Source organism: Sorex araneus, chromosome 5 (assembly GCF_027595985.1).
Source record: "Sorex araneus isolate mSorAra2 chromosome 5, mSorAra2.pri, whole genome shotgun sequence".
Lineage (NCBI taxonomy): Eukaryota > Metazoa > Chordata > Mammalia > Eulipotyphla > Soricidae > Sorex > Sorex araneus.
In genome coordinates, this window is record NC_073306.1 from 13,485,307 (window position 1) to 13,504,749 (window position 19,443).

The 19,443-nt window shown below is 50.0% G+C and overlaps 1 protein-coding gene across 7 annotated transcripts in view; it reads left to right on the plus strand.

The window, feature by feature from the left end:
* Nucleotides 1-19,443, plus strand: part of DOCK7 (dedicator of cytokinesis 7) — a 187,989-nt gene that overhangs the window by 7,876 nt on the left and 160,670 nt on the right. For all 7 annotated transcript variants that reach the window (XM_055137880.1, XM_055137873.1, XM_055137874.1 and 4 more), the window contains exons 2-3: nt 10,152-10,257; nt 19,190-19,365. In XM_055137880.1, the coding sequence (XP_054993855.1) occupies nt 10,152-10,257; nt 19,190-19,365 (282 nt within the window). The remainder of the gene's footprint in view (nt 1-10,151; nt 10,258-19,189; nt 19,366-19,443) is intronic.

The following is a 19,443-nucleotide window of genomic DNA, read 5'->3' on the forward strand; positions in this document are numbered from 1 at the left end:
AATCTCGCAGGGCTAGAGAGGTAGCACAGCGGGGAAGGTGCTGGCTTGCCTGTGGCCAGCCCGTGTTCGGTCCCACGAGCATTGTCAGGAGTGATCCCTGAGCACAAAAGCAGGAGTCAGCCCTCCCCGGGGCTCTTCAGGATTACTCCTGGCGGCGCTGGGGAATGAGCCTGGGGCTCCGGCATGCAGAGTCCACGTGCACCTCCTCCCCCTACCCCCTTTGCCTTGCATGATGCTGATTTGGCAACACTCATGGTCCCCCTGAATATGTGTGGCCCCAATTCCCCCCCCACCAAAGCAAATGACGCATATTAAATCGTTTGACCTCAGTATAAGTCACCATAGAGGTAGCCCTAAGGTGGAAAAGTAGCTGGTAAACTACAGAAATGCGCGGAAAACCAGCGCATGCTAAGTGTGTGAGAAATGGGCCCTACACACACACACACACACACACACACACACACACACACACACACACACACACACACACCCTTTGACTTGTTCACGTTTCCAGTTTTTCGTCAGTGAGTATGATGTTCACTGGGGGGTTCTCATTTATGCCCTGTCATACACACATACACACAACGTAGCTCGCACACACACACACACACCCTTTGACTTGTTCACGTTTCCAGTTTTTCGTCAGTGAGTATGATGTTAACTGGGGGGTTCTCGTTTCTGCCCTGTCATAGCGTGGTATGTTTCTTCTCTCTAATTCTTTTGTTTTTTTGTTCATCATAGTGGGATGTTGGATCTTGTTGATGACACATTTTAAGTATCTGTTGATATGTTTACGTGTATTTATTTTCTCTTTGTTGATGTGATATCTTCTATTAATTGCTTTATGTATATTGAACTGTTCTTGCATTCCTTGGATGAATCCCACTTGATCATGATGAATGTTTATTTTTCTGAAAAAAAAAAAAATTTTTTTTTTGTTTTGTTCTTGGGCCACACCTGGTAGTGCTTGGGGCTTACTCCTGGCTCTGTGCTCAGGGGTCACTCTAGCATTAGTGTGCTAGAGATGGAAGCAAGGTCAGCTGTGTGCAAGGCAAATGCCCTACTTGCTGTACTGTTGCACTGGTCCCTCTGAAAAAAATTTCAAAAAATTAAAAAAAATTTGTTTTGTTATTTTTTGTTTTTGTTTTTGGGTCACTTCCAGTGATACTCAGGACTTACTCCTGGCTCTGCACTCAGGGATCGCTCCTGGCAGGGCTCGGGGGTCCACATGGGATGCCAGGGATCAGACCCGGGTTGACCCTGTGCAAGGCACACTCCTGCCTCTACACTAGGCTCTGGCCAAGGACATTCTGAAGAAGTTTGGTCTTCGTGGTGCTTGGGGTCTCGCGGGCCTGCAGGGACTTGAGCCTTGGTGCCGGGATCCAGTTCAGGCCCCGCACAGGTGTGGTGGGCTGTGCTGCTTGAGCTGCCTCCTGGCTTTGAAAGTGTCGAGGGCTGGAGCCAGAGCACAGCGGGTAGGGCGTTTGCCTTGCACGTGTCTGACCCAGGTTCAATTCCCAGCATCCCTTATGGTCCCCCGAGCACCGCCAGGAGTAATTCCTGAGTGCATGAGCCAGGAGTAACCCCTGAGCATCGCCGGGTGTGACCCAAAAAGCAGAAAAAAACCAAAAAACCAAACAAAACAAAAAGAAAGTGTCGCTGCTCGCAGTTGACTGGGTTTGCCCGGTGATGTCTGAGTGTCACATTCACAGAGGTGCTGCTCTGGCTGCCTTTGCTTTACGGCGTCCGTCCGCAGGCGGGTCGGGGAAGGGGTTCCACTCAGGCGGGAGGCTTCTTGTCTTCCCTCATTCCTTAGGGAGGTGGCCAAGGAGCTGCTGAAGACTGAGAATTTGCTGCGCCAGGGAAGGCAAATTCTTCATCTTCTGCCGCTTACCATGTTCTGTCCCACAATACTGTCTATTCAGCACTGGAGGGAGAGGCTCCCGAACAGTGCTCAGGGAGCCCGAGGCTCACTTTCAGCGATTCTCGGCCTTGCCGGCCGGGGGTGCAACCAGAGAAACAGGATGCTGTGTGGTTTAGGCCCTAGCAAGGCTTGAGGTGCTGGGGGGGAGGGTGTGTGTGTGTGCAGGGCTGAGAATCAAATTGGGGTCCATGTCCCCCTACTCCCTCCGCTCCCCCCTGCCCTACTGACACCTACATTTTTTATTATTTTATTTTATTTTTTTTGCTTTTTGGTCACACTCGTTATTCCTGGCTCTGCACTCAGGAATTACCCCTGGCAGTGCTCGGGGGACCATATGGGATGCTGGGAATCGAACCCGGGTCGGCCTCGTGCAAGGCAAACGCCCTACCCGCTGTGCTATCACTCCAGCCCCCGCCACCTACTTTTTTTAATCTTTGAGAGTTGTGTTCCCATTATTCCAGAAACATCTACCGTGTGATTGGTATGCTTTTATCAGAGGGAACATTTACAAACATTGGACTTTTTTGTTCTTGAAGTCGAACTCGCTGCCAGCAGGGACAGATCTGGCTTATTTCTGGCCGTCTGCGGTCGAATTAGCCTCCTGGAATCTCCCTTCCTCTGCATGTATTTGGATAAACACAGTGCATGGAGAGTACCCAGGAACCCGCCCTCACAGAAGTAATCCAGCAGGGCTTTGTGGGGGGAACGGTAAATCTCCTGCAGGGCATTTGTCCACTCTGTATTCCGTTTTTAATGAACTGCTCTTACCTGGTCAGAGTTTTCTTCCAGAGCAGGGCTGGGAGCCTTTCCCGCCAAAGGCCATTGCCCTGTGTATAGCATTATTCTGGGGCCGTATGACACGGGCACTGAGGCTGTGGCAAGTGACCAGGAGCACCGTTTTTGTCCCATCATGGACCAGGGCCATTGGAGGACACTCCCGACCCCGATCTAAAGTTTGGACATTGTTGCGTCTTTAAAATAGAAAGGCCGCGACCCCCTCCATAGCTGCCGCCCCGTGGGGTCACCCACCAGCCCTGTTCTACAGAGTCACGACGGGATCTCTGAGGAGTTGCGGGCCAGGAGTCTGAAGTTCACAGACACACGGGTCCTCACCCCCCACCCCCAGGCCCTGGCTGAAAACTCTGGTGTGCCCTCGGGAGGTGGGTGGACTTGGTGCCTGTCCCGCCAATGCCCACCCAGCCTCACCCCACCTCACTGCTACAGCCAGACCAACTGCTCAGCCCCACCGCGTCACTGACTGTCTCTGCAAAAAAAAATTTCAGGTACCCCAGTACCCAGGTTGAAAACTCTGGGGTCTTCTTGGAGTGGGGGCGGGCAGTTCCCCCCATTTCTGGAAGTCCCGGCAGCCACACCCCCTCCCATAGCTGCCCCCCTGTCAGCTTACTGGCCCAGACATCAGGTGCTTACTCTCTGGACTGTGTGGCCACAGATAGTGGCCATGTGATACCTCCACATTCCTCAGATACTGCAATTCTGGTAGGGGCCCACCAAACTAGATGGGAAAGTGAGACAGATGCCAACTCAGCTCATCAAACAGAAACAACACAGGAGGCTTTGTAGCGGCCAACAGCTTTGTAGGTCCTTGGACACGGACTTAGTGTCCATGTGGTGAGATGCAGCAACTTCCACATAAAACAATTGATTCTTAAACCTGTTGATTTTAATATTGGAGCTTTGTTATCTAATCAGTCTCAACTCTAGAATTATATCAACAGTTGTAGCTCTCTCCCTCCCCATTAACAATAATCACTGTATCACTGTCATCCCATTGCTCATCGATATGCTCGAGTGGGCACCAGTAATGTCTCCATTGTGAGACTTATTGTTGCTGTTTTTGGCGTATTGAATACACCACGGGGAGCTTGCTAGGCTCTGCCGTGCGGGCGGGATACTCTCAGTAGCTTGCCGGGCTCTCCGAGAATGGCGGAGGAATCGAACCCGGGTCAGCCATGTGCAAGGCAAACGCCCTACCCGCTGTGCTATTGCTCCAGCCCATTAACAATAATAAATAAAATTAAAAACCAATAGAAGGTCCATAGAGCCGGAGATAGAGCTTAGCTTTGCATATCTGAGGCCACGAGTTTGATCCCCGAACTCACCTCCCCACCCGTTGCATATATTTCTTCTGCATTAGTACAGAGCTGTTTTCACATATTAAAAAACAAGACAAAACTTAGCAGTTCTTGGTTAGGTGATACCTTGTCCATGTTCGAATTTCTCATAATCCCCAGAAGGGTCGTGTATGGCTGGTTTATTCAAACTGAGATCTGGTTCAGAACATTTTATCACACTTAGTTCTATCCGGCCCCTTCTGCCCCTCTCAAAATAGACTTTCTCCTTTTCGTCCCCACTGCCTTTGTTTCTCCATCACGTGGATCTGTCGAGGGGCCGTCCCTGCCGACGCGGGATTGCTCTCTTCAGAGTAGCTGGCTGCGCTTTCTCCCCGGCACTTCCTGTAACCTGGGAGCTCAGTGTATGCGTGCAGTTCCATTCAGGTGAAACACTTTTGGCACAAACATTTAGTAGGTGACGCAACACTGCTTGTCTTTGTTTTCTTTATCTTGCTCCTCTTTATCTCCCCTATCAGCTGTACATGACGGTGGAACTCTGGGTTCAGGCCTCAGCCACCAGTTCTGGCTCGAGAGATTCAGCCCTGGCCAATCAGCGATGCTCCCCGCTCCCTGGCTCACGGAGAGTTTTTTTTTTTTAAGTTTTTATTTTATTGAATCGCCGTGAAAAAAATACAAAGCTTTCAGGTTTAAGTCTCAGTCATATACTGATTAAACCCCCATCCCTTCCCCAGTGCACATGTTCCACCACCAAGAACCCCAATATACCCCCCTCCCACCCACTCCCCACCTAAGTAGCTAGTGATCTTCCCTTTATTCTCTCTATACTTTGAATACATTTCAATATTTCAATAGAGAACTCGCTATTATTGTTTGGAATTTTCCCCCAACAATCAGGCCTGCGGAAAAGGCATCATTTAATAATTTCTTTTCATTGCTGAGAGTGAAGACTCTGAGTTCTTCAGGTTTTGGCTTTCTGATATTTTAGCTCAGTTCACAGTCTAGATGCATAGCTGCAAGAAGCCGCTCTGGGTGCCAAAATGGGTTAGGAGACCTCTCCATCAAAGTCTTTAGGAGCAGAGGGTCTGTTTCTCGAGCTGCAGCTCCGGATCATATCTGGGCGGAAGGCGTGCCAGTAACTGCCCCCCTCCCAGGACCACCTACAGGCTATGTCACTAAAAAAGTCCTACCTCCGGGTTGGGGGTCTTAGAGGGTGGCTCTCGCCACCTGGATGCTGCCGCCGCCTCCATTTTCGCTCAGAAAAACAGGGCAGAGAGGGAAAATCCCTCCCCGGGCGGCACGAGGTTGAAGCACAGTTCACAGTCTGGATGCATAGCTGCAAGAAGCCGCTCTGGGTGCCAAAGTGGGTTAGAAGACCTCTCGATCAAAGTCTTTAGGAGCAGAGGGTCCGTTTCTCGAGCCGCAGCTCTGGATCATCGAGAGTTTCTTTTTAACTGGCTCTGCTGAGGGCCCTGTTTCTCATACATTCCTTTCCCCGAGATATTCCATGATCTAGTCCCTTACTCTGTTTCTTTCCTGACTTCACTCTACATATGAACAGCGTCGGTTCCGAGAGCTCATTGTGTCTTGCTGGACTATTACAGCGCACCTATTTTTCTCCGTGTCTCTGACTTTCTAGGAATAGCTCAATATAATTTTTTTTTTTTTTTGGCCGGGGGTCACCAGGGCTGTACCCAGTAGTTCTCAGGAGGCAGTGCAGTGCTGGCCTTAACCCAGGGCCTGTGCGTGCCAGAAGCCAGGCTCATGGTCCAGCCCTTTGGAGCTGCCTCCAGCCGCAACTAAACTTTTAAATTTTATTCTAAACTCGACGTAGCTGTTCTCTTGCTCTCCTTCTGGTTCCACGAGGAGCGACCAGAGACGAGACGAGTCCATACTGTCTTCATGGTGGATCTGGAAACTGCAGATGCACGGGGCGTCTGAAGTGGGAGGAGGTTAGCGGGGCGAGGCGAGGAGATGCCCTTTCCCCAGACCCGGTCATTCTCAGCATCACGTAACGAGTGACTTGAGTGGTTTCTCCTGGGAAAACCCTGTGCATGTTCACACTGTCAGGGGGCTTGTGGAAATGGAGGCGGGGGGATGGGAGGAAAGAGGTCAAATATTGGGGCCGGAGTGATAGCACAGTGGGTAGGGTGTTTGCTTTGCACGCGGCCGACCCGGGTTCGATCCCCGGCATCCCATATGGTCCCCCAAGCACCGCCAGGAGTAATTCCTGAGTGAAAAGCCAGGAGTAACCCCTGAGCATCGCTGGGTGTGACCCAAAAAGCAAAAAAAAAAAAATAATAATAATAAAAAAAAAAGAAAGAGGTCAAGTATTGGATCACATTTCTTTGTGGGGGTGGAACGAATGGAAGTTTCATATAATTTAGAAGAGGGAGTGACTAAAATTTCTGACCTTTTGCTTTACTCTGCACTTAATAGTTTATTCGAAGGGAAAAGACTTTCTTATTACCTTACTGTGTCCATGATGAGAAAATTACAGCTGGAAAAGTAATCTGTGATGAAGATTTTTCACTGATAACGAGAGCTTTCTTACTATTCGGCACACATTTCGCACCATTATATTGTTAAGAAATGATGGCTTGGGGCTGGAGCTATAGCACAGCGGGTAGGGTATTTGCCTTGCAGGCGGCCGACCCGGGTTTGATTCCCAGTATCCCATATGGTCCCCTGAGCACCGCCAGGAGGAATTCCTGAGTGCAGAGCCAGGACTAACCCCTGTGCATTACCGGGTGTGACCCAAAAAGCAAAAAAAAAAAAAAAAAAGAGAGAAATGATGGCTTTATTGGGGGAAATTTCCTCATTACCAGTCCATGGAATCTTCTCTGGAAGAGGCTACCTCTTGCCTGGTATTTCATTGCTATTTTATTTTATTTTTGCTCTATTTATTTTTGTTTTATTTTAGTGATGCAAAGTAGTTTTTTTTTTGTGTTTTTTTTTTTTTTTTTTTGCTTTTTGGGTCACACCCGGCGATGCACAGGGGTCACTCCTGGCTCTGCACTCAGGAATCACCCCTGGCGGTGCTCAGGGGACCATATGGGATGCTGGGATTCGAACCCGGGTCGGCCGCGTGCAAGGCAAACGCCCTACCCGCTGTGCTATCGCTCCAGCCCAAAAAGTAGTTTTATTTAAAGAAATTGAGAAATATGTGAGGGAAGAGAAAGAATGATACAGATTCAAGAGAGAACATGGGCCTCTTCAGAGTGGAAAGAGTTTTTATTGTTATTTTAGCTCAGTTTGGAATATTTTAAAAATTTTCAAATTATTGCTAATTTTCTGGAGAGAATCATGTCATGTAGGGGTGAAGTGTTTATAACATGGAGATTTTGGTTTTTGATTTGTGGGCCCCAGTGCTCATGGTTCTGTGCTCGGAGATCACTGCTGGTGGGCACAGGGCATCAAACCTGGGTTGCCTGTGTGCAAGGCAAGCGCCCTACCCACTGTACTGTCACTCTGACTTCACCTGGAGATTCTTTGCTTTTTTTTGGGAGGGGTCACACTCGGCATTGCACAGGGGTTGCTCCTGGCTCTGCCCTCAGGAATTACTCCTGGTGATGCTCAGGGTACCATATGGAATACGGGGAATCAAACCCGGGTTGGCCGAGTGCAAGGCAAATGCCCTACCTGCTGTGCTATCACTCCAGCCCCTTCACCTGGAGATTCTTGTATGTTTCCTTTAATAAACAAAAGATTGTTTTAAGTAACCATATTTCGTTTAACTTTTGCATTACGGTGTCTAAAACCAGTGTCTGTCTCTGTCTTTGGATTAATTGATGACATGGTGGGTAATTGACAAGGTTTGTTAACTGTAAGTGGAATGACAGCTTGTCTTGGTATAGGTGTATGTGTGTATGTGGGGGGGAGAGTCACACCCGGCTGTGCTCAGGGCTTCCTCCTAGCTCTGTGCTCAGGGATCATTCCTGGTGGTACTCAGGGGGCCGTATGTGGTGCTGGGGATTGAACAAGGTTGTCCTCGTGCAAGACAAGTGCCTTATTGTCCTGTTGCTCTGGCCCTGAATCATGGCATATCTTAACTAGTAGTGGCGTGGTGGTTTTGGCGAAATAATGAGTTTATAACGGAGATTGCTCCTGGCTTGGCCCCAGAAACACTGCGCTAGTACTTAGGGTGGGTAAACCGAGTTGAGTAGTAGCACTGAGAGCAATAGACATGTACTAATTGTTTATGTCCTTTTCTCTCGCTCAGTGATTTTTTCATAGTCTCATCATGAATGGGTCAAGAGATGTCAAGTATTTTACTAAACACAGTAATGGACTCTCATATATGTATATGGCTGTATATGATGTTTGAGGTTTTGAGCCATACCAAATGGTGCTGAAGCTGTTTGCAGGCCTGTGCTCACGAGTGACCCCCGATGGTGCTCAGGGGACCACGTGTGGCTTTACGGGATTCAAACCCAAGTTACTGGAGTGCAGGGCAAGCATCTTAACCTCCAGCCCTTTATAAATATATATATATATATATATTGTTTTTGAATAATTTTTTGAATAATCACCAAGTTTAATTAGCAGATCTAGGGCTGTCCTGAACTGAAGTGAATGTTCTTGTCTTTTCATGCTTAGAGACTTGACAGAATTTTGCTCTTTGCTCTCTTTTCAATTTTTATTTGCTCTCTCAAAAAGTTCTTTCTCTTAGTGCCCTCATGCACTGCCGGTGGGGATGTTCGGCTCAACACCTAGGGGACGCAGCATGGGGATTCTCAAAAGTGGAAGAATAGCACTTCCACGTGACCCAGAGATGCCACTTTTTGGCACTTACCCTCCCAACCACAAAAACATTAATTCGAAAAGGTAGGGGCTGGAGCTGTAGTACAGCAAGTAGTGCGCTTGCCTTGCATGCTGCTGACCCAGCTTTGGTCCCCAGCATCCCCTAGGGTCCCCCAGGCCCACCAGGAGAGATCTCTGAGCACAGCCAGGGGTATGTAGAGCCATCTTGGTATCCCCTGGATAAATCTCACGTGGTCACAATGTCCGATTCTTTTCCTGTGTTGCTGAGCTTGATTCATGTGGATTGAGGGTCTTTGCAACCGTGCTGTATTATATGTTTCGGTCCTGTTTTGTTTTCTCTCAGCACTTTGGTGGCACTGACGTTTTCCTCAGGGTGCCTGGGAAGCATGCATTTGGTTGGAGCCCTGGAGCCTTTGCTCCCGTCTGTCAGGCAGGAGGATGCTTCCGTTTCTCCTGTAGGTCTTGTGCTGTGTGAGGGCCGTGGGTGAGAGTCTGTGTCCAGGCAGCCCTGGGCCTCGGTCAGGGGCCACCGTCACAAGTCCCAGGCACTGGCTGTGGCTCCGGACAGTCCACCAGAATCTGTGGCCACGGGTCTCCTGAGGGCGAGCAGGCGACTTCCCTCCTCCCCTCCCTATTATTGGGCATTGTGGTTTGCAAGGCAGATACTGAAAGTTTGTCGGAATATCCCTTTACCACTTTTTTTTTTCTTTTTGGGTCACACCCGGCCATGCACAGGGGTTACTCCTGGCTCTACATTCAGGAATTCCTCCTGGCGGTGCTCAGGGGACCATATGGGATGCTGGGATTCGAACCCGGGTCAGCCGCGTGCAAGGCAAACGCCCTACCCACTGTGCTATCACTCCAGCCCCCATCCCTTTACCACTTTTTAACACTTGAATGTCTCTCTCTCTCTTTTTTTTTTTTTAGCTTTTTGGGTCACACCCAGTGATGCTTAGGGGTTAATTACTCTGGGCGGTGCTGGGGGGACCATATGAGAAGGCGGGGATTGAACCCGGGTCAGCCGAGTGCAAGGCAAACACCCTACCCGCTGTGCTATCACTCTGGCCCCTGGATGTCTCTATTTTACTGCATACTTGTCACTGTTGGAGGCCAGAGCGCGGTCCCGACATGCCACTGCACAGAAAGCTCTGTGTAACTTAGCCGTCACTCTTGGACCCTATGCCGTCACGATAAAGTAATCATAGCACTGCCATTATAATTCATATTTACCGAGAGATTTTATGAGTTTATAGTCCCACTGAGCTGCTGAGATTTTGTTGTTTTTGGGATGAGTCATGAGTGTACTTCCCTCTGGTTGAAACGGGGTTGTTCTCTCGTTGAAAATAACATGTTTGCTCCCTTTTTGTTTATAGAACTGTGGCCGCTGAAGTTCGGAAGCAGATCTCTGGACAGTACATTGGTTCTCCCCAGATGCTCAAAAACCTTAATATTGTCGGCAATATCTCCCACCATACCACAGTAAGTGGCCTCTTTGCTATGAATTTTACTGGTGAGTTACCAAGTAGGCCAGGAAAAAGGCGTGGAGGGGTCAGGGCAGGGCACTTGGGTCCCAGGCCTAGTCTAATGATAATACGGTTTTGGTGGCGGCGGTGGTGTGTGTGTGTGGGGTGCCAGTGAGGGGTAATAAGAATGTTAAACGAACTTTGAAATGTTACATCCAGGCTTTCATCAACTCCAAGATTGTATCGGACCCAACCTGAGTAATTACAAAAACATCTGGGAATCGATTCTATAAATAGATACGGACGGCACTGTTAAGTAATGATGTGCATGTGTAGCGTCACCTGTTTCTTCTAATGCCAGATACTGTGTCAGACATTGACATGTGGTTTATTATCAAAGAAGCTGCCATGCCAATAATCCGTTGTAGTTCTAAAATGCTTACGTCTATTGGGGCCGGAGTGATAGCACAGCGGGTAGGGCGTTTGCCTTGCACGCGGCCGACCTGGGTTCGATCCCCGGCATCCCATATGGTCCCCCAAGCACTGCCAGGAGCAATTCCTGAGTGCAAAGCCAGGAGTAACCCCTGAGCATCGCTGGGTGTGACCCAAAAAGAAAAAAACAACAACAAAAAAACGCTCACGTCTATTAGTTATAGCAGGAATATGAATTTCTCTGTTCAAGCAAGGAAAATGACTTGGGGTGTATATCGTCACTGGTACTGGGAAAAAGTACCAGTTTTGTTGGACAACATGGTTAACAGTAAACAGACTTAAAATTTCATTAAAAAAAATTTTTTTTTATTGACTCACCGTGAGATACAAAGCTTTTCTGTTTGAGTTTCAGTCCTACAGTGTTCCAACACCCATCCCTCCACCAGTGCACATTCTCCACCACCAGTGTCCCCAGTCTTTCACTCCACCGTCCCAACCCTCCCCCTGCCTCTATGGCAGACAAAAATTTCATGTTTGTCATGTTTGTCACCAAAATGTTAAGACATAAGACTTTCCTTTTAGTACCAAGAGTATGCCAACAGAAGACTTTTTTTTTTTTTTTTTTTGCTTTTTGGGTCACACCCGGCGATGCACAGGGGTTACTCCTGGCTCTGCACTCAGGAATTACTCCTGACGGTGCTCAGGGGACCATATGGGATGCTGGGATTCGAACCTGGGTCGGCTGCATGCAAGGCAAACGCCCTACCCGCTGTGCTATCGCTCCAGCCCCCAACAGAGGACATTTTGAGTCTGTGGGCTTCAGGGAGATTCCAACAGTGCACCGAGGAGGTTGTCTAGCTAGTGCCCGTGCAATGCCGAGGCCTCTTTTCCACTGGTCTCGAATCCTACCAGTTCGGTTTGCTTTTCGGGCTTCACCCAGCCGTGCTCGGGCCTTACTCCTGCTCTTCTGCTCGGGAGATCCCTCCCAGCTGTGCCTGGGGGCTGTGTTTGATGCCGGGGATTTGAACCAGGCTCGGCCACATCAAGGCAAGCACCTTAACCCCTCCACCCCCTTCTCCTCCCGAGTTCTGCCTTCATTATTTTTGGGTCACGTTCGGTGGTGCTCAGGGGTTCCTCCTAGCTCTGCACTCAGGAACCACTCCAGGCAGTGCTAGGTGGGGCCCTGTGGGATGCCCGTGCCAGGGCTGGGGATCGAACTGGGGTCGGCTGTGTGCCAGGCAGGCGCCCTGTTTGCCGCACTGCTGCTCCGGCTGCCCTGCCTCCTGGCGTCCCTTCACTCTTACTGCTTCGTCCGGTTCCGTTCCTCATTGTTGTGTCTTTGCTGGGTTGATGGGGGGAGGTGGGGTTCACCGGTCCTTGCATACTTGGTTCTCAGAGCTTGCCGGGGTGGTATTGGGGGTCACAGAGGGCAGTGCCTTGGCCTTGCCGTTGGCACGTGGGCAGTGCCAGGGACTGAACTCACGGCTTTGAGCTTGCCAGGGAGGCGCTGGAGCACCGGGGTCACACCCATGGCCCTTGACTGTCCCTTCCAGAGCCACAGCCACGTGCAGACGGTCACCGGCCCTGCTGGGGTCTCAGCTTGACGCTTCTTTTTTTTTTTTTTTTTTTGCTTTTTGGGTCACACCTGGCGATGCACAGGGGTTGCTCCTGGCTCTTCACTCAGGAATTACCCCTGGCAGTGCTCAGGGGACCATATGGGATGCTGGGATTCGAACCCGGGTCGGCCGCGTGCAAGGCAAACACCCTACCCGCTGTGCTATCGCTCCAGCCCCTCAGCTTGACGCTTCTGCCCGGGGCCTCGCGTCTCTCTTGCTCTTCTTCCGGTGGCCTGACGCCCGCGAGGCTCCACCCGCCCAGCACCTGAACCCAGGCCCTGTCCCGTCCTCACCGTTCGAGGCCCTCAGCTCCCTCCTCACCCAGCGGAAATTATCTGTTGGGTGCTGGGATTGCCCTTGTGGTAGCGCCACTTCCTTACCTGCCTCTTGGGGCACTGTACTGCTCTCTCGGCACAACCTCACTGTTCCTTTCATCCACCTCTTGATCCTTCTTGGTTTGTGCGTTTGTGTGGTTGACAGTGACGCGGAGAACACAGTCGCACTGACTCTGACGGGTCTCGTCTTAAACTTCCGAGCATCACCTCACACGACTTCAGCGTCTCACTGTTTGCCTTCGTCTTCTCTTTCCTTAAGCCCCGACATCCCCTGCTCGGCTTCCTCTTTAGGATGACCCGACTTCTTTGTTGATGGAAAACAGTCGGAGCCCTCAGAGGAGAACTTTCACATACTCCTGCCCATCACCTTGTCTGTTCACCTGTTTCACCTGGACCCACACAGTCTTCTCAGTCACCTGCTACCCGAGACGAACCACTAGTCAGCAGGTGGTTAGCCGAACCCTCACTTGTTCATTAGGTCCCAGCATCTCCCGGTTACTCAAATGTAGTAGTTTAATACTTCTCCCTGTTCTTTTATATTATGACTTTTCCTCACTGTTTACTACAACGTTCTAATGAGTATGCAGAATTGCAATGTTTTTCTCCATTTAAAAAAATTCTGCTTTTGGGGGCTGGAGCAATAGCACAGCGGGTAGGGCGTTTGCCTTGCACACGGCCAACCCGGGTTCAAATCCCAAATCCCAGCATCCCATAGGGTCCCCTGAGCACCACCAGGGGTAATTCCTGAGTGCAGAGCCAGGAGTGACCCCTGTGCATCGCCGGGTGTGACCCAAAAAGCAAAAAAAAAAAAAAAAAAAAAAAAAAAAATCTGCTTTCTTGCCTCAATTTCTATTGAAGAATATATTTATTTTTAAATTATGAGCACCTTAAAATAGACCCAGAGGGAGGAAGATTAGTCCACATACCGGCTTGTTCTCTCTGCCACTCGCTGTTGTCACACTTGGAGCTAACAGTAATTCCTCATCTCTACTATCCGCTGCATCTTAACTGTCCTCGGTTGTCTTGTAAATGGCATTTTACAGCCAGTTGACTCAAATCCGGATTCAGGCAGAACCCACAGGTGAACTCCGGTCGTAGACCCCCGCGTTTAAAAACGGAGAAGTGAGAGCAGTCACTTCCCCCGGGCCTTTCTCCTTAGAGTGAGGTCCGGCCAGCACTCGGGGTTGCTCCGTGGAGGTGGGGGTGTCGCGCGGGCTTTGTGTCTGTGTGTGTTGTGAAATGCATCCCGGCGGGTCCAACAGCTTCATCCTACGTAGTTTCTGCTGATAAGAAAGAACTTTCAAGATTCACTCTGAGCAGCTTTGAAATAGATAATACATGAGCTCCAGTCCCATGAGTTACTTCATGACGAGGCTTCTAAACCTTTTTTTTAAAAAAAATTTGGGGTACACCCAGTGGTGTTCAGGACTTACTCCTGTCTCTGTGCTCAGGGATCGCTCCTGGCAGGGCTTGGGGGAGCCTGTCACTGTCACTGTCATCCTGTTGTTCATCGATTTGCTCGAGCGGGCACCAGTAACGTCTCCATGGTGAGACTTGTTGTTGCTGTTTTTGGCATATCCAATATACCACGGAGAGCTTGCCAGGCTCTGCCGTGTGGGTGAGATACTCTCGGTAGCTTGCCAGGCTCTCCGAGAGGGACGGAGGAATTGAACCCGGTCAGCCGCGTGCAAGACAAACGCCCTACCCGCTGTGCATCAAACCCGGGTCGGCTGTGTGCAAGGAAAGTGCCCTACTTGCTGTACTGTCCCTCTGGCCCCATACTTTGGGCCACTTCCTGCCTCCCGTCAGCGCACCCCCCCCCCCCCCGCCCCACTTGCCCTGCTCCTCTGTCCATGTGCAATATTCACTTTTATGGTTTTCATGTTTTCATGCCCATGTGCCACTATCATCACAGACAATTTCAAACAATTTTTTTTATTGACTCGAAAAGAAACTTCTAAGCTTTCCCCCCTCTCCCCCCTGCCCCCATCCTGTGGGCATGAAGCCATCACTATCCAAATACCAGAGTTTCTCCTGCCACACCAGAGAGGGTTGAAAGAGATTTTATTTATTTATTTATTTATTTATTTATTTATTTATTTATTTATTTATTTTTGCTTTTTGGCTCATAACCGGAGATGCACAGGGGTTACTCCTGGCTCTACACTCAGGAATTACTCCTGGCAGTGCTCAGGGTACCATATGGGATGCTGGGAATCGAACCCGGATCAGCCGCGTGCAAGGCAAACGCCCTACCCGCTGTGCTAGCGTTCCAGCCCCTGGAAGAGATTTTAATGTAAAATATCTCAGCCCAAGCTCCAGGGCAACGGCTGTTGGGGCGAGAGGAGGTTCCCCTCGCCCGTGAGGGCCCCAAGGCTCTGCTGCTGCCCGTTGGCCTCGGCCCTGCCCTCTGCCCAGCCGCCGTCCGCCTGGCGTTGCTGGCTGTGGGATCTTTGCTTGGGAAGACCCGTATCGCGCCGCAGGATGGCTTCCCGTCACTGCATCGCGAGACCTGAGCATGGAGGCCCTCGACCGAGCATCCGGGGAGAGGAGCGCAGCAGCGCTCACTCGTCTGATCCAACCCCGGTTAGCTCTACCCGGAGCCAGCCTGTGCGCCACCCACGTGGTGCGTGAGCTCACGTGGGACCTTCGGAAACGGGTTTATCCTCTGTGATAAAGTGTTTTGAAGAGACTGTCATTGCTTCCCCTGCCCACCCCCACCCCCGCTCCCCGGCCGTGACACGTTTCCGTGCTTTGCTGTTGGACTTGTTTTGTTTTTGTTGCGGCGGGGGGCCACACCTGGCAATGCTCTGGGCTTACTCCTGGCTCTGCATTCAGGGGTCACTCCCGCTGGTGTCCCGGGACCTTGTGGGATGCTGGGATCAGGCTGGACTCGGCCGTGTGCAGGGCCAGCCCCTTCCCCGCTGTACCGTCTCTCCGGCCCGGGCGGCCTGACTGCTAATTCCACGTAGAAACGTTCCCGGGCTTCTGCCCTTGTTTCCACCGGACGGTCATTTATGGCACTCGGAGTCCCGGGAAGCCCGGGAATCATGACCGGGAGGCAAGTTGACTTAGCCTTTGAACTTATTCTTAGCCGTCAGTAACCTGTTTATATCGTGATCAAGTAGACGTCCTGTGAGATGTATCATTTTAACAGTTTTTAAATGCACGGTTTGGTGACGTGAACTGCATTCGCAGTGATGTGTATCCAACCTTTTTATTATCCCAAACTAAAACCCTCTTGCCTTTAACAAATAAAAATAAACAGGATTCATGTTTATTTTTTTCTCCCCCTTTCAGTTCTGGTAACTTCTTCTTACTTCCCTTCTTCTGCCTTGATGAATCTGACCCCTTCTCTTGGGTTATCTTTCCTTTTTGGTAGTGGTGGCTCGAGGGGTGGGGGTGGGGGGCGCAAACCTGGCTGTGCTCAGGGCTTACTCCTGGCTCTGCACTCAGAGATCACTCCTGGTGGGGTTCGGGGAATCTTACGGGGTGCTGGGGATCGAACACAGTTTGGCTGCATGCAAGGCCTACTGTACTCTCGCTCTGGCTACTGCATCTGTCTTGTTCCATCTCCTGGAAGTGGAATCAGACTTTATTTAATCCCACCAGCGTGCAGTCTTCAGGGATCCCGTTTCAGCCTCTGCTAGAATGTCACTCACTCCGTGTGCTGGCTGAGTAGTATATGCCATATGTGTGACCCACGTCTTGCTCTGTCTTCCGTCTGTCCACGGGCAGTGGGGTCGTTTTCACCTTTTGGCTAATAATAACAATGCTGCTTTCAACACGGATGTATTGGTGTCTGTTTGGGTTTCAGTTTTCATTTTTGGCGGGGTGATATACACCTAGAAGTGAAATTGCTGGATTATATGAAAATTCTTTGTTTTGGTATTGCTTCCCCCTGAACCACCAAGCTCTTTTCTACAGAAGATGATATCATTTTATAGCTCATCAGCAGTGTTCAAGACTAGTTTTCAAAAATTATAAAGCCATCAAGATGGATATCAAGTATTATCTATCTCGGGGTTTGATTTATATATCAGCCCACAAATTTTATATTGTATTATATATTATATTGTATTTTATTGAAAATCATGTTGTATTTTCATCTAATTCTGTGGGTGTTTTGTGTCAGGACCCTACCTGGTGGTGATTGGGGAGCTACTCCTGGCACAGTGCTCTGGGAGTGCTCCAGGCATATTTTGGGAATCATTTTGTGCTGGGGATCAAACCTAGGGCTCGTAAGAGCAAGACATGTATTCCATCCCCTTGAGTTCGCTCCCCTGCCCTAATTAGATATATTTGGAATTTTTCATATTTTCAGGCTTCTTCGCCTCACATGTTCAGTTTCTGAGTGTTTGCACTTTTTATGTTCCTTTTCTATTGTTAATTTCTTTTTTTTTTTTTTTTTTTTTGCTTTTTGGGTCACACCCGGCGATGCACAGGGGTTACTCCTGGCTCTGCACTCAGGAATTACTCCTGGTGGTGCTCAGGGGACCATATGGGATGCTGGGATTTGAACCCAGGTGGGCTGCGTGCAAGGCAAACGTCCTACCCGCTGTGCTATCGCTCCAGCCCCTTCTATTGTTAATTTCTAGCTTAATTCCATTATAACAAAGCAATGCTGGATATATAATTTCAGTTCTTTTCTATGTTGAATCTTATTTTATGGCTTAGAGTATCAACTCTGGGGCTGGAGAGATAGTGCAGGGTTAAAGAACTTACCTTGCACGCGGCCAAGACGCCAGTGATTCTTGGAGTCCCAAGATCCTCTGAGCGTTGCTCAGAATGATCCGTGAGCACAGGGCTAGGTGTGTAGTCACTGAGCACTGCCAGGTGTGGCCCTAAAACACACTGCCCAAAGCTGTGTAGTGCAGATGTGTGTAGGTATATGTATGCGCGTATAATATAATATGTGTGTAATTTCTATTGCGATCTGCTTTCCGGCCTTTTTTTTTTTTTAAATGCTGTTACTTGTCATTGAGTGTCTAAAAATGTGCCTGAGAACACACTGATAGTGTGTCGAGTTCTGTCGTATCATTGCTGATTCTCTGATTGTCTTTCAGTTGAGATGTGTCTTGAAGGTGTAATTGTAGATGGGTCCTTTCCCTTTCAGTTCTGTCCATTTCGCTTTCCATAATTTATAGCTTTGTGGTATAGCGCGTGTGTGTGCGCGCACACACACACACACACACACACCTGGGATTGCTGTGCCTTGTGATAAAATTGCCATATGATAAAAGGGTCACACCTCTTATCATATGGCAAAATGCCTCTTTTTATCAGTATTTTTCTTTGCTCGATGGTAGCTTTATCTGATACTAGTATCTTTTTGTTTCGCTTTATTTCTGTTTTTGTTTGAAGGGCACGCCCGGTGATGCTCAGGGGGTGACTTCTGGTTCTGCCTGAAGAAGTTACTCCTGGCGGTGCTCGGAGGGACTGTGTGGGAGGCTGGGGACCAAGCCGTGGTCAGCTGCGTGCAAAGCAAATGCCCTACGCGCTGTCCTGTTGCCTTTTGTCTCCATTCCAGAGATGTCAGCAGCAAGAACCAACCCTCCACCAGGCGTTTAGTAAACTGGAAAGTGTGATCAAACTGCTGACGCGCGTGACAGTTTCACCGTGGTTTGGGCCAAGTCAGACGGGGTGCGGGGGGGCGGGGGTCAGAGACTGCCGCGTGCAGGAGGAGAGGAAGGCCAGGCCTTCCCTCTGTGGTGTCTGCTGAAAATTTAGAAGCCGGCAACTCGGGTAAAAAGACATCATATTTTATTTTATTGTTTTCCATTGTCAAAATGTGAGCTCATTTTTATGTATTTTTAAATTTTTAAAGACCTTGACTCACAAAGCTCTTCGTAATAGAGTTGGCAGGCATTTAGGCGTTGAGTGTCCCACCGCCAGTGTCACCCACCCGTGACCATTGTCCCAGCTGCCCACCCACTAACCAGCCTGCCCCCTTAGCAGGCACAAGCAAACCGGCTTCATATTGCTGATCACGGCACGATGGCAAGTGGAGTCATCGAAAACCAGGTCCCTAAGGGTCGGGTGATAATTGGCTCACGGTGGCGCTGCTGCCGTCGTTGTCTGAGGAGTCGCTGAGCTGGTCCGTGCTAGTTGACCTTCTGTGTCCCTGGTTGTGCTTGCTGAGCTGGGCGGGCCTCCACGCAGCTCCCCCGTCAGATTTGCTGTGCTCCTGCTGGGCTGTCCGTATGACGAAAGCGTGTGGGTCTGCGGGTCGGCATCTTCCAAGATCAGTTGTGGAGCTGGATCGTTTCTATGCCGGACTCCGTTGGGCAGGGGTGGAGACCGCCAGGCCTTGTGGTAGGGAGGGGAATTCACCTCCCACCCACCCACCCACCCTGAGTCCGGAGGAGGCCCCAGAGCTCTCAGCCCAGAGACCCACCTACCTTGGATGGTTCAGTGGTTTGGCATCTTTCAGGGATTAGTTTCTGTGCCGGAGGGCAAAAACACCCTATTTTTTAAAAAAACGAGTCTTTTCCTTAATGTTTCAAACCCTGGCCTCCACCCCTTCCTTTCTCACCCTCCCCCACGCTCTCCTCTCCTTGCAAAGGTGCCCCTGACCGAAGCAGTGGATCCCGTGGACCTGGAAGATTACCTCATCACTCACCCGGTCGCCGTGGACTCTGGGCCTTTAAGGGATCTGATCGAGTTCCCGCCAGATGATATTGAAGTTGTTTATAGTCCCAGGGACTGCAGAACCCTCGTCTCAGCTGTCCCCGAAGAAAGGTAGGAAGGGGCGGGAGGTGTTGTTGGTGTTCGGGTAACTGTCGAAAGACGGCCTGCCGTTAGGGTAGAGGCCCGGTA